Consider the following 13,676-nt stretch of genomic DNA (forward strand, 5'->3'; position numbering starts at 1 on the left):
AGAGGGTGAGAAACGTTAGGCGATAATGACACTCTTGTGTCTGAACTCTCAATGCCATCAGGGCCCGGAAAGACAAGAGGATAAAAAAAAAAAAAAAAGGAAAAACATGACTTAAAAAGGGATGGAAGACAAGACTGTAGGAAAAAAATGGGCAAATACATGTAAGTATAGTTATAGAAATAAGAGTCAACCCATATGGAATTGTACCCTGTTAATCTTGTTATTTTTGTAAACCAATATTAAATCACAAAAATAAATAAATAAATAATTTTTTAAAAGGCAGCCTGGAGCAGTAAAATACACATGCATGAGATTCCAAATCCACTAAATAAAAACAAAAATCATTATATTTTCGTTGTGAAAGTGTACTGAATTTATACAATCTGTTATCACAAGGGGAAATTAAATGAAGGGTACTATTATTTACCACTACATGGGCATCTAGAATTATCTCAAAATAAAGAGGTCTGGACATTTTTAAGTAAGTTCTAATATATTATATTATATATATATATATATCAAATATTTGTTTACTGTTCCATTGTATCAGAGTACAGCATTTGAGAATTCTTTCTTTTTAAATGTTTATTTATTTATTTTATTTATTCCCTTTTGTTGTCGTGTTGTTTTATTGTTGTAGTTATTCTTGTTGTCATCACTGTTGGATAGGACAAAAAGAAATGGAGAGAGAAGGGGAAGACAGAGAGGAGAGAGAAAGACACCTGCAGACCTGATTCACCACTAGTGAAGCGACTCCCCTGCAGGTGTGTGGGGGAGAGGGGGCTTGAACCAAGTCCTTATACGGGTCCTTGTGCCACGTGCGCTTAACCCGTTGTGCTACCACCCGATTCCCGAGAATTCTTTTGTTTCATTATGGAATTCAATATACCCCCTGTTTTTTGGCTGTTTATTTAATGCTCAGCATCATTAGCATGCCCAGCCCAAAATAAAGGTGGTGGCAGAAAAGAAAGATTTCTGGGAGGAAGAGAATCAATAAGCAAATTGACAATTTCTTGAAATGAGTATAAAATTTCACAAAATGTCAATATATTCAAAGTACTTCCTTAGGAGAGCATGGAACTTAGTGACAGCTGTCTTACACACAAAAGGCCCTGGATTCAATCCCTGACCCTGGATTCAATCCCTGACAGATACCACATGAAAGAGCAACGAAATAAAAACAGTAGAAAGCACCAAGGGGCACACTCCATGGGTTCTACTTATCCACAGAACCGTACTGTGCACTCGTTCCTCTCTGCTCACCTTGATCTCACTCCCTCACAGAAAATAAAAACAAAAATTGGGCTGGGGAGGTGGCTCAGTGGTAGAGTGCATGTGTGAAACTCCATTTCTTTATTATTTATTTATTTATTTCCTTTTTTGTTGCCCTTGTTTTTGTTGTTGTTGTAGTTATTATGGTTATTGATGTCGTCACTGTTAGATAGGACAGAGAGAAATAGAGAGAGGAGGGGAAGACAGAGAGGGGGAGAGAAAGACAAGACACCTGCAGACCTGCTTCACCACTTGTGAAGTGACTCCCCTGCAGGTGGGGAGCCAGGGACTTGAACCAGGATCCTCACGCGGGTCCTTGTGCTTTGTGCCACGTGTGCTTAACCTGCTGTGCTACTGCCTACTCCCGTGAAACTACATTTTTTAAAGTGCTTATTCAAAAAAAGATGTTTCAGGACAAGGCAACACCTCACTAGATTAGTTTGCTATTGTGCCATGTGTGTGACCCAGGGTCAAGCCTGGCCCCTACCTACCACATTGAAGGAATCGTCTGTGCTGTGGTCTCTTTCTGCCTCTCTGTCTCTATCTTTAAAAGGGGGGAGGGAGGAGGGCTGCTTTAAAAAAAAAAAAAAAAAAAAGGTGTTTCCCCAACCTAAAATAATTCATATTGCTTTTTAAGTCTTTCACTATCATTGTCTTTAATTTTCTAACCTTCTCATCTTTGTTTTGATTCAATAAAGATTGGTGACCAATTACAAGAAATCACAAAGTAAAAAACCATTTTAAAGTACCTTTCTTTTCTCCTATAATACTGTTTTACTTCATCAGAAGAAATACTCCGGGTCAGGATCAATTTAGCTATAATAAGAGACCAAAGGGTTCCATTTTCCATGGATCTGAAATAGGAAGGGGGGGAAAAAAGTCTATTTTGAAAGTGTAACTAAGATTTTTTTTTAAGGCATTGTTTACCTGGTTTCCTTTCACAGAATTTAAAAGATCACCTTGTGAAGGACTCAATTCACCCAGGACTTCTGCACCCAAGCAACTGCCATACAAAAAGCACTAGGAGCTCAGGCTTCTACTTGGCAACTGATGCTGAGCTCCTATTACAAGGTAATTCCCAAGACCCTCAACTGCTTCAACATGAGATAACCCTAATAATTAGACCTGAGGACAAAAGCCTAGGAAAAAGTCATACCGCGGAGTACATCTCTGTGGTAGAAGCTGAGAAACCACCACGTAGATTCTTAGAGTTAAGGACTGAGAGCAGAATCCTTTGATACTAAAAAGCTTACCCCCAAACACAGGCAAGTGAAAAATAAATCGTCAGTGAAAAAGCAATTCCATACTATGTTTTTAACAAGCTAAACATCTAACTGTAATCTGTATGATGTCTCTATTTTCACATGCACTTCCCCAAGAGAGTTTTGTGTTTGCAATTAAAACAAGCCTGCAACAATACATTAGGTAGAAAGTTGAATTTGAGAGCAGTTAAGAGCAGGGGTCACAGATGACTAGAGATACTTCTGACTTTGCTTTCCTTATCATTTGCCCCTTAACTATATTTATTATTTAATTAAATACCATAGGCAAAAATCAAGGCATTTCCTCAGAACAATAAATCAAATAAGTAGGATCCACAAAGTTTTAATTACTGAAATGGGGGTTAATTTATATTAAACCTCTAAATAAAAAATTAGCATGAAGCAGGATTTGCATTTTACAGAAAAAGCTCTAAGTAGTATGGTCCATGAGGTAGCACAGTGGATAGTGTTGGGCTCTCAATCGTGAGAGTCCCATTATCACAGGTTCTGGAGTGACGCTCTTTCTCTCACACTCTCCCCTTTAGCAATAAAATGAAATCTTTAAAAAATAAGTTAAATCAATCCCCCGCACCACCATAGGCCAGAGCTGAGCAGTGCTCTGGTGTTTCTCTCTCTCTCTACATCTCTCAAAAATAAAAATAAAAATAAAAATTATTTTGACTCAGCAATGTTCTTCTTAGTCTGTGACATTGAGAAAGAACAGTTTTATGGTTCTCTAGAGACTATGAAGAATTCTAGTGGATCTTTGATCCTGGGCTCTGAAAATTTCCACTGTGGCCACTATTACTGGGAAGTGCTGGAATGCTAGTGGAGGACAAACTTAACTGGGGGTTTCCACCAGCTTTTTTTTTTTTTTCCTATGTAGGAGCACAGAGCCTCTTAACCTTCGTACAGTGGAAGCTTATTAAGGGTGAACTCTGATTTTGTTTGCTTCTTGTCATGTATGGATATCAGGTTGAAAATTCAAGGATTCTCAATGTTTCTCCATGAATTTAGGAAATAAGTTATTTGACATTAATACACTCAAAAAATAAGTAAATAAAATATTTTAAAAAATACATTAAAATAAGTTAAATACATTTAAAAAAAACTACAAGCTAGGAAAATAATCTCCAGAATATGGAAGCTGAAATCAAGCCTTACCTGCTGAATAGCAACTGTAAAAGACCTGAAGTATTGCCAAGTCGACATAAGTTATCATATGTGATGTTCATTTTTTGAAGCATTTCACAAAATCCAGTTAGAAAATCTGGTGGGTTGTCTAATTCTTCATACCACTGAAGTGAGTAGAGCAGCTCTGCAACTAGCAAAATAGACGGCACGTTACACAAGTGTGCTTTGGGAACAGACCTTGCAAGCATTTTCACTTCTCTCGTCCATTTTCCAACATTGCTACGACCACGCATCTCACCAAAGCATTTCGTCGACTAACCGGTGAAGTGATTTTTCAAGTCTGCTTTGCGGTGTTCAATGATAATGAAATCTGAGAGAACTTTGATAAAAAAAAAACCACCATTCCTCTCCTAAATCTTAGCTGTTCCTTTCATGACTAATGTCACAGGAATGAAGGTATCTGAGACACTCTAAGAGTCAAACAATTTTTTGTCACACATAGTAAAGAGCTGTGTAAAGATAACCAGTGGATGCTAGATCCGAGATGTTTCAAGCTAATGCTTTAAAAAGTGGGAGACAACATGACAAAAGTAAACAACATGGCCTCAGTAAACAACAGACTGGTCTGCATTCAAATGGTCATGATGAGCTATACACAGAGATACTGAGTAGGATCCTACAATCTATCTCAGAAGTGTTCTAAAAAATTACATGAACAAGTATCTACCACAAAGTGTGATATGTGATAGGTTTTTTAAAAAAAATGTTTTAACTATCTTTATTCATTTATTTGATAGAGACAGAATTTGAGAGGGAAGGGTGAGATAGTGAGAGAGAGAGACACCTGCAGCACTGCTTTACCACTTGTGAAGCTTTCCCTCTGCAGGTGGGGACCGGGGGCTTGAACCTGGGTCCTTCCTTGTGCATTGTAATAGGTGCACTCAATCAGGTGTGCCACCACCCGGCCCCGTGCTAGGTTTTAATACACAATTATTTGCAGTTCCTTTAGAAAAGCCATGTATGGATTTTGATATTAAAAGGCTTCAGATCATGTTGAAAATTTCATCCTACCCCAAGTGAAATCAATCCAGTCAAGATAAGAAAAAAGCAACAGAAGCTAGGGAAAACAGCTGAAGCAGCAGAGCACATTGTGCCTGACGTTCTGGATTTGATCCTTAGCACCGGAAGTGTCAGAGTAGTGTCTGGCTTCTTTCTCTTGCCACCTCCCCCACTTATCTCTGCTTCATGGAAAGCTCTCTCTTATATGTAATACATAAAATAAACTGGAGGGAAAATAATGAAAGACAACAATATCTGACTAATAGTTGATGCGATTATGATGAGAACAACAAAATGGCACCGTTCCTAGTCACAACAATTTATGATAATAGATTAGTACAAAAATGATTGCTCTAATTCCCAATTCAAACAGCTCTGAACAAGGTTCACTATGGACTAATCTCCTTGATCCCTTAACTGCACATGGAATTAGCTAACCAAGAGAGCTGTTACAACTTGCTTCTAAATGGAATATATTCTCTGCTAATACCTGTATCAGAGCAGAGGGACTGGAAATAAGACTGACAAAGATATTATGTAAATCCTCTACCTTTAATTCCCTCTCCTACAGGGCACAATGCTATCTATAATTCTACGCCATTTCCAGGGATGAGGAGATAGTCTAAAGTCTAAATTCTCCTGCGATTCAACATTTGAAGCTTTACTTTCCAGGGGGAAAAGTACATGCCTGTGAATATAAAGGCACCTGGTCGAGCACATGTTACAATGCACAAGGAACCCAGGTTCGAGCCCTTGTCCCCACCTGCAGGGGGAAAGGTTTGGTTTGCTAGTGGTGAGGCAGTGATGCAGGTGTCTCTCTGTCTCTCTTCCTCTTTTTTTTAAACCAGAGCACTGCTAAACTCTGGCTTATGGTGTAGGAGATTGAACCTGGGACTTCGAAGCATGATAGTCTCTTTGAATAACTATTATGCTATCTACCCCCACCCTCTCTTCCTCTCTATCTCCCCCTTCCCTCTCAATTTCTGCCTGTCTCTATCAAATAAATAAAGATAATAAAAACATTTTTTAAAAGGCACAGCAGTTCAAAAATAAACTGGTAACTCCGAATCCTTGATTAAACACTAGAGAACCACTTAACCACTTTTCTTGGGGTCATGTAACATGGAATTATTTGTACATGTTATGCCAGTTAGGGTAACTATCATACACTCAATTTTGCCCTGCACAGACAATAATATAATAACCAGATACCACTGTTTCCACCTAATTTGCAACTTAATATTCACAGAGTAACTTAAACTAACAGCAGCTAAGGAATCCTAATTTTTTAAAGATTTATAGTGCATGATAATCAAAGTTATCTGAAAATTATACTTATTGTAATTATTTCAAAATGTGTATTTAGAGCTGAAAGGTCATATATAGACTTACTTATTTCCTCAAGTTCATTATTCTCTAGGACTAGGTCCTTTTTCAGCGCAACCAGTATCATTTTGCTCAATAATGCTGAAGTACACAAATGGGTAGGAAGTTTCTTTGCATCTTGTTCTGCAGAATCTGTTTTAAAACACTCATAATTCAAACTCAATCTTCCTTCTATAAGAGGCCTATACAAGCACTGTAAAAAGAATGCATTAAGTTATATAGTCATCAGATAGCCTACATGATTTACTATCAACACAATTAAGAAAAGGAATACAAATGAAGGTATCACTATTTTATTAGCGATGCCACACAATCCTACAGGTTTGATTTCTTTTCTGTTTGCTTTTACCACTCTGCCTTATGGTGGTGCTGGGGATTGAACCTGGGACATCGGGTGAGTCAAGCATGCAACTCTTTTTGCATAACCACTATAACCCCTCACCACCAAAGTTCTGTGTCCCCCTCCCACCAATGGTAATCACCATAATACTCCCAAGGTCATAGCTGTGGCTTGAAATTATTTTTCTCTTTTTCTTTTCTTTTTCAAGATTTTCTTTATTTGTTAATGAGAAAGTAGGAGGAGAAAGAACCAGACATCACTCTGGCACATGTGTTGCCGGGGACTGAACTCAGGACCTCATGCTTGAGAGTCCAACGCTTTACCCACTGTGCCACCTCCTGTACCACAAGATTATTTTTTTCTTTTTCAAGTCTTTAGGTGTATTTCTTTAAGCTTTCTTCAGGGCAGAACTAGTTCTTATTCTGTTGCTATGGCTACTGCCAGTATTGACAGTATTGCTCTTGCAAAGAGCAAACATCCAATACATGAAACATAAAGGCAAGATAAAATAAAAATTTATTAATTGTTTTCTTTTTTTATTTTCCCTTTTGTTGCCCTTGTTTTTTCATTGTTGTTCTAGTTATTATTGTTGTTATTGATGGCAACGTTGTTGGATAGGACAGAGAGAAATGGAGAGAGGAGGGGAAGACAGAGAGAGGGAGAGAAAGACAGACAGACACCTGCAGACCTGCTTCACCACCTGTGAAGCGATTCTCCTGCAGGTGGGGAGCCGGGGGCTAGAACCGGGATCCTTAAGCCGGTCCCTGCACTTTGCATCATGTGCATTTAACCCACTGCGTTACCGCCCAACTCCCTATTAATTGTTTTCTTCTTCAGAATAAAATGAAAGATAAACGTATATCTTATTTTTTTTTTTCCTACCCAGAATAACAAAACTATTTAAGCTTGCAAGGAATCTAAACTTCAGAAGGAGATATGCACTGTCTGATCTCAAACATACCTGCATAGGAAGAGACTGTCTCATCTTTTCCCATTCACTGCTGCTCGGCATTACACTTGCAATATACATTCTGGGAAGAGAAGTGTCTTCACTCTCTAGAAAAGTATTTAGCAGATCCTCTACAGCAGACAAAAGAACCTGAAGACTGAAAATAATGCAAAGAATTTTACAGTAGCAGTTATGTATGACTGAATGTACATTAAATTTGTTTATTGTGTGGCCTGGGAGGTGGCGCAGTAGATAAAGCATCGGACTCTCAAGCATGAGGTCCTCAGTTCAATCCCCGGCAGCACATATACCAGAGTAGTGTCTGGCTCTTTCTCTCTCCTCCCATGTTTCTCATTAATAAATAAATAAAATCTTTTAAAAAGTTGTTTATTGTACACTATTAATAAAACACACTAGAGTATTAGCACATACTAAATTGAAAGTGGTCTGGGAGATGGTGTAGTGGATAAAGCATTGGACTCTCAAGCATGAGGTCCTGAGTTCAATCCCTAGTAGCACATGTACCAGAATGGTATGTGAGTCTGTCTCTCTTACTCTCCTATCTTTCTCATGAATAAATAAAATTTTTTTTAATTGAAACATATTAAATACCCTACAACAGGCCATACCTTATTTCAAACAAAAAAACAAACAAACAAAAAACAATAAAAATAAATATACATGGGAGTCGGGGCGGTAGCGCAACGGGTTAAGCTCACATGGCACCATCCGGTTCGAGCCCCCCGGCTACCCACCTGCAGGGGAGTCGCTTCACAGGCGGTAAAGCAGGTCTGCAGGTATCTGTCTTTCTCTCCCCTTGTCTTCCCCTTCTCTCTCCATTTCTCTCTGTCCTACCTAACAACGACAACATCAATAACAACAACAATAACTACAACAATAATTTTTAAAAAGGGCAACAAAAAGGAAAATAAATAAATACAAAAAAATTAAAATTAATAAATACACACGACTTTAGTAATATACACATAGTCAAGTTGGGAATTTAATTCAATGTTTTTATTTGAAATTGAGCGCTATCTCTGTCTCACATTGAAGGCCTAACCTATTTCACATTAAAAAAAAAAAAAACAAACAACTCCTGAAACACAGCTTCCCGACTCCTGAAAAGAGCATAATGATCAGCCCCAGTTGCCTCTGGAGGCATTTTGTTGGTTTCAATTGTGTGAAAAAGGATTTACAATCTAATGCCTTTTTTTTATTTCAAACATTTATTTACTGATCAATGAGCAAGAGGAAGAGAGGAGAAAAAAAACCAGAACACCACTCTGGAACATGCTTTATCCACTGCACCACCTCCCAGGTCATTGCAATCTAATCTGTTAAAACAGTGGCGGCTATCAGACCCAAAAGCCATGCTGATATTTATCATTTTTTCCATTGAATTTAAATGATTACTGAAGCAAAACCCTTCTGGAAAAATCTTTTAAGAGTTCTGTAGATATCATGTCTTATATCACAAAGCATTTTGTATAAGCCCTACCACTAGTAATGAGATGTTATTGAAGGACAGACACCAAGCATTAAAGAAATACCACTGAGGTCAGGTGCTGGTTGAGCATACATGTTACTGTGCACAAGGAGCTGGGTTCAAGCCCCTGGTCCCTGCCAGCAGGGGAGAAAGCTTCAAAAGTGGTGAAGCCATGCATGCTATAGGTTATCTGTCTCTCTTCCTCTCTAATTCTACTTACCTTTCTCTGTGTCTGTCTCTATCCAACACATAAATAAATAAAAAGAAATACTATTAAGTGATCTTATGAAAGTTTACCTCTTGATATCCAAAGACAAAGACTGAACTTGGTTCTTCAGCCACAGAGCAGACAAACGTAGGAAGGTACTTTGCTTATAGGCACTGCCAGACTGATGGACCAATACACTCACACCTGAGATCCAAGTATTCTTCAGCTTAGAGATAAGGAAATCTAAAATCAAGATGTCAACAGGAATTTATAGTCCCAGTAAAGTAACTATAATCGGTACAAAATGCCTTGAAATATTAACAGTGGATCAGAGGAGGGGAAGACAGAGAGGGAAGAGAAAGGTAGACACCTGCAGACCTGCTTCACCACCTGTGAAGCGACTCCCCTGCAGGTGGGGAGCCCGGAGCTTGAACCAGGATCCTTCTGCAAGTCCTTGAGCTTCGCGCCATGCGCGCTTAACCCACTGCGCTACCTCCTGACCCCAGAAATTTTTTTTTTAAGTTAGCTTCAGTTCACTTTGAAATACAGACTGAATGTTGAATGTTCTTCCCTATCAGAGTAGAAAGGAGATACTAGTAGCTTCCTTAATGTATCTCAAAACTGAGGCAGCAAGAAATTAAGCAACCTACCAGAGCTAGTGAGTGAAGAGGCCAAGATTCTAAAACCCCTATTTGTGACTCTTTCTGAAACTGTACAGACCTAAAACTGATTATCTACACACATCTGACTTGGTTTCTAAAGCTGGTGGAGTTCAAGACTTGTAGTCCTGTCCTACACTCAAAATGCTTTCCATTTCCACACGTTTCATTCAATTAGTTAAGCCTGGGCACTTGGAATGTCAGAGCCAGATATAAACAAAACATTCGAGCATAAGTTTCTTACCTGGTAAATGTGTTTGTTCTTTACTCTCAGCACATAACTGAAAGAGAGTTAATAATAAATCTTCAGATGATGCCATTAGCAAGCACCCTTTTGCTGAACTGAAATAGTTATAGATCACATCACAGATAAAAGACACTGGTGAGTCCTTATTTTCAGCTTCTGTCAATTTCTTTGCTTGAGATAATGTTTCATGAAGCTTAACAATAATTCTTTCAACATATACTTCTCCAATCAAGTAATCTAGACAAAAAGAAAAATCAAGTGGACAAAAGGCAAAAAGATATTATTTCTTTTTTTTTATTGCTGTAATTACTGTTTTTATATTGATGTTGTCATTGGATAAGATAGAGAGAAATGGAGAAGAGGGGAATACAGAGAGGGGGAGAGAAAGATAAGACACCTGCAGACCTGCTTCACCGCCTGTGAAGCAACACCCCTGCAGGTGGGGAGCAGGGGGCTCCAACTAGGATCCTTCCACCGGTCCTTGCGCTTTGTGTCACATGCAAACCCGATGTGCTACCACCCAACTCCCTAACAGTGCATTTCTAAATATCTTATTTTCAGTTAACCAACTACTTGAGTTCATGTTTTTTGTTCTTTTTCTTTTTTTAATAATGTCTTTGTATTAGACTAAAGTAATTTTTATCAACAAATCAAATCTATTTTCAAACACACAGAAGCACTCTCATTTTTATTTTTAAAAAAAGTCTTTAAATAATGGGACAAGCAATGTGCTCTATAAAATCCAAGTGTACAATTGTGTTGAATAAATAATCCTTTATAGGTGCTAAAAGTAAAAACACTAACTACCTTCCAAGTCAAGCTACAAAGATTAGTAGACATTTAGTGGGGTTACAAAATTAAGATATCTGGGGCTGGGGAGATAGCATAATGGTTATGACGAAAGACTCTCATCCCTGAGGCTCAAAGGTTCAAAGTTCAATTCCCAGCACCATCAAGTCAGAGCTGAGCAGTGCTCTGGTTTCTTTCTTACACACACATTCACATAAAATAAATTTTACAAAAATAAGATATTTGAATGAACTAAGGCTTAGTATTTTTACTCTGTCAGTAATATACAAACTGAAATCCCCCCACACACACACACACCAAAAAAAAGTCAACTTTTGCCTACCATTTTTGATACGTTGGAACAATACTAAGCTTAGAAGAGCCCATCTTTCAGAAAAGTAAGGTGCAGAAGGTACAGCCGATTCCACATTCTTATTGCAAAGATGATGAGTCAAGGTTACCAACTTCTCTCCAAGGAGCTCTCCTTTTAGCCAAGGAGTTACTAAAGCATGTTTCTCTGAACTAGAACATGCCTAAAACCATAAAAATTCAAGTAGAGATTAGAAGCTGGATCAAAGAGAGTACCTTCCCAAAACATGACCGACCTCCCTCCATCCATGGCCCCAACATCACTACTCATTCTATCTTTCAAGTTCAAGGAAGACGAGTATCTTCCCTGTTCCCCACTAAGCTTTACCTATCTAGTCGCATCCTATGCTTCGCTCATACTATCTTCCCAACATCAATATTCTCCCTCTTCATACTTAAAGAAAAAAGGTCTCTGAGAATCAGTACAAATCCCAACTGCTTTATGAAGTCTTCCCCATCCACTCTAGCACAAACTCATCACTGCTTTTCTCTGGGTTTCTAAAGCACTTACTGGATCGTAACACTATTAAATGTTTCATCTGTGTGTGTCTTGTTTCGACTGTGAATTCCTTGAGAGTAGAGACTGTCTTAACCTTCTTTGATACCTGCTATCAACACTGTAGATATGTTTGATGAATAATAAACAGAACTTTTGAAGACAAAGCTAGAAATGCTCTAAAGGTATTAAGTTTGTGTTCGGAAATTTTGCTACATTAAATAACAATTAATATATAATGGAACTTATTACTAACATCTCAAATAATCTGAAATAAATTACTGGGACCAGATCTGATGGCAACTGGTTTATTTCATGGGAGTAGAGAAGTGAGGGGGTAAAAAATGTAAATCCACCCCCAAAAGCATGCTGATCCATGTTCCCAGAGCTTCTTTTGCTTTAAAGGCTGTGAAGAAAGTAGTTTGCAACTTGGTTCATTTCAAAGCAATCTGAAAGAAGAAAAAAATCCAAGTGCAGATTGGAGAATGCCTGAAAAAATGCTTATCCTTTTATGTTAAAAACTGTAAGTAACTAGAGGTTCTATTTTAGCCCTAGGTTTTGCCACTATTTGTGCTTTTATAACCGTGAACAAATTTCTTAACAAACCCGGGCCTATTTTTTTATTTCAAAGGGGGGGGGGGGGCGGCTAGGTGGTAGCTCACCCAGCAGAGTGTACACATTGTGAGGATACAGATTCAAGCCACCAGTCCCCACCTGCATGGGGGAGGTTTCACATATGGTAGAGCAGTGCTGCAGGTGTCTCTACTCTCTTGTCTCTCCCCACTTCCCTTCCCCCCATGCTATAACAAACAAAAGGCCACTGATGGACTAGAAGATAACAGTGGTTAGGTAGAAGGTTTTCATGCCTGAGGCTCCAAGGTCCCAGGTTTAATCACTGCCACCACCATTAACCAGAGCTGAATAGTGCTCTGGTATATATGTATATATTATTATATATATTTTCATATATATATGAAATTAAAATGGTCCTGGGGATTGGGAAGAGGAAAAGGGAGTGGGGAAAGAGAAGAAGGGAGGGAAATATTAATCTAGCAAATACCCTTTTCTAAATTATTCCAAAAACTTAAATCAAAATTTGTGTGTTTTAAAGAAACTGACTTTAAAACTCTGCTCATCAAGAATGAGGTACTATGAAAACAAGAGTTTAGAGGGCTATAAGACTAATTTTCTTAGTGCAGTTTACCAAATAAATCTGCTTTTACAATCCTACAGAGTCCTGAAAGTAAGTTTATGAATAAATGCCTAACACATGAAGTCTTTAACATATCTCCGTAGAGAATCCAACCAGCTTTGAGGAGATGAAGAGCTCAGTTAATTATGGAATTACAAACACTGGTCGGCAGTAGGCAGCACTTTCCAACCATACCCGGATGACAACAGTGTTCCAAACAGATCTGGGTATCTGAACTACTCGACAGGTGAATGCCTGGGCGCAAAATGAATGCACCGGTCTTCTCTAGCTATAAGTTAACTCAGATTACTCTGATTAAAGCAGTTTCATCATGATTTGGCTTATTTACATAACTTAAGGAAGAGAATTTACATGACTTAACGAAGAGAAATGCAAATTTTGTATTGTAGGTGACAAATATTTCATACTGAAAAATGGTAAATGAATAATCTGTAACTAATAAAAAAATTAAGCGCCGGAGCAAATAGGGAGTTATTGTCTAATGGGAATAGAATCTGTTTTAAATCTCCTGGAGACTGGTTTGCCCCAAAATACAAAGATACGAAACACTTTGGCGCTGTATGCTCAGAAAGAGTTAAAACTGTAAATTCTAGATTCTGCGGGTTTTACCAGATTTTTTTAAGACTTCTTTCTTTCCTTTTTTTTTTTTTTTTAATAAATATTTATTTATTGGTGATACAGAGAGAAAGATACAGAGAAAGAGACCACAGTATTGCTCAACTCTGGCTATGGTGGTGCTGAGGGTTAAACCTGGGAGCTCAGAGCCTCAGGTATAAAAGTCTTTTGCAGAACCATTAAGCTGTC

At 38.2% G+C, this 13,676-nt stretch overlaps 1 protein-coding gene across 1 annotated transcript in view; it reads right to left on the reverse strand.

The window, feature by feature from the left end:
* The window catches only part of LTN1 (listerin E3 ubiquitin protein ligase 1), a 70,904-nt gene that overhangs the window by 21,782 nt on the left and 35,446 nt on the right, over window positions 1-13,676 (reverse strand). Inside the window, exons 12-18 of the mRNA XM_060198575.1 lie at window positions 11,138-11,327; window positions 10,003-10,242; window positions 9,189-9,342; window positions 7,415-7,559; window positions 6,120-6,306; window positions 3,699-3,858; window positions 2,022-2,126 (exon numbers count right to left, since the gene is read on the reverse strand). Coding sequence (XP_060054558.1) covers window positions 2,022-2,126; window positions 3,699-3,858; window positions 6,120-6,306; window positions 7,415-7,559; window positions 9,189-9,342; window positions 10,003-10,242; window positions 11,138-11,327 — 1,181 coding nt within the window. The remainder of the gene's footprint in view (window positions 1-2,021; window positions 2,127-3,698; window positions 3,859-6,119; window positions 6,307-7,414; window positions 7,560-9,188; window positions 9,343-10,002; window positions 10,243-11,137; window positions 11,328-13,676) is intronic.

Source organism: Erinaceus europaeus, chromosome 9, assembly GCF_950295315.1.
Source record: "Erinaceus europaeus chromosome 9, mEriEur2.1, whole genome shotgun sequence".
Taxonomy (NCBI): domain Eukaryota; kingdom Metazoa; phylum Chordata; class Mammalia; order Eulipotyphla; family Erinaceidae; genus Erinaceus; species Erinaceus europaeus.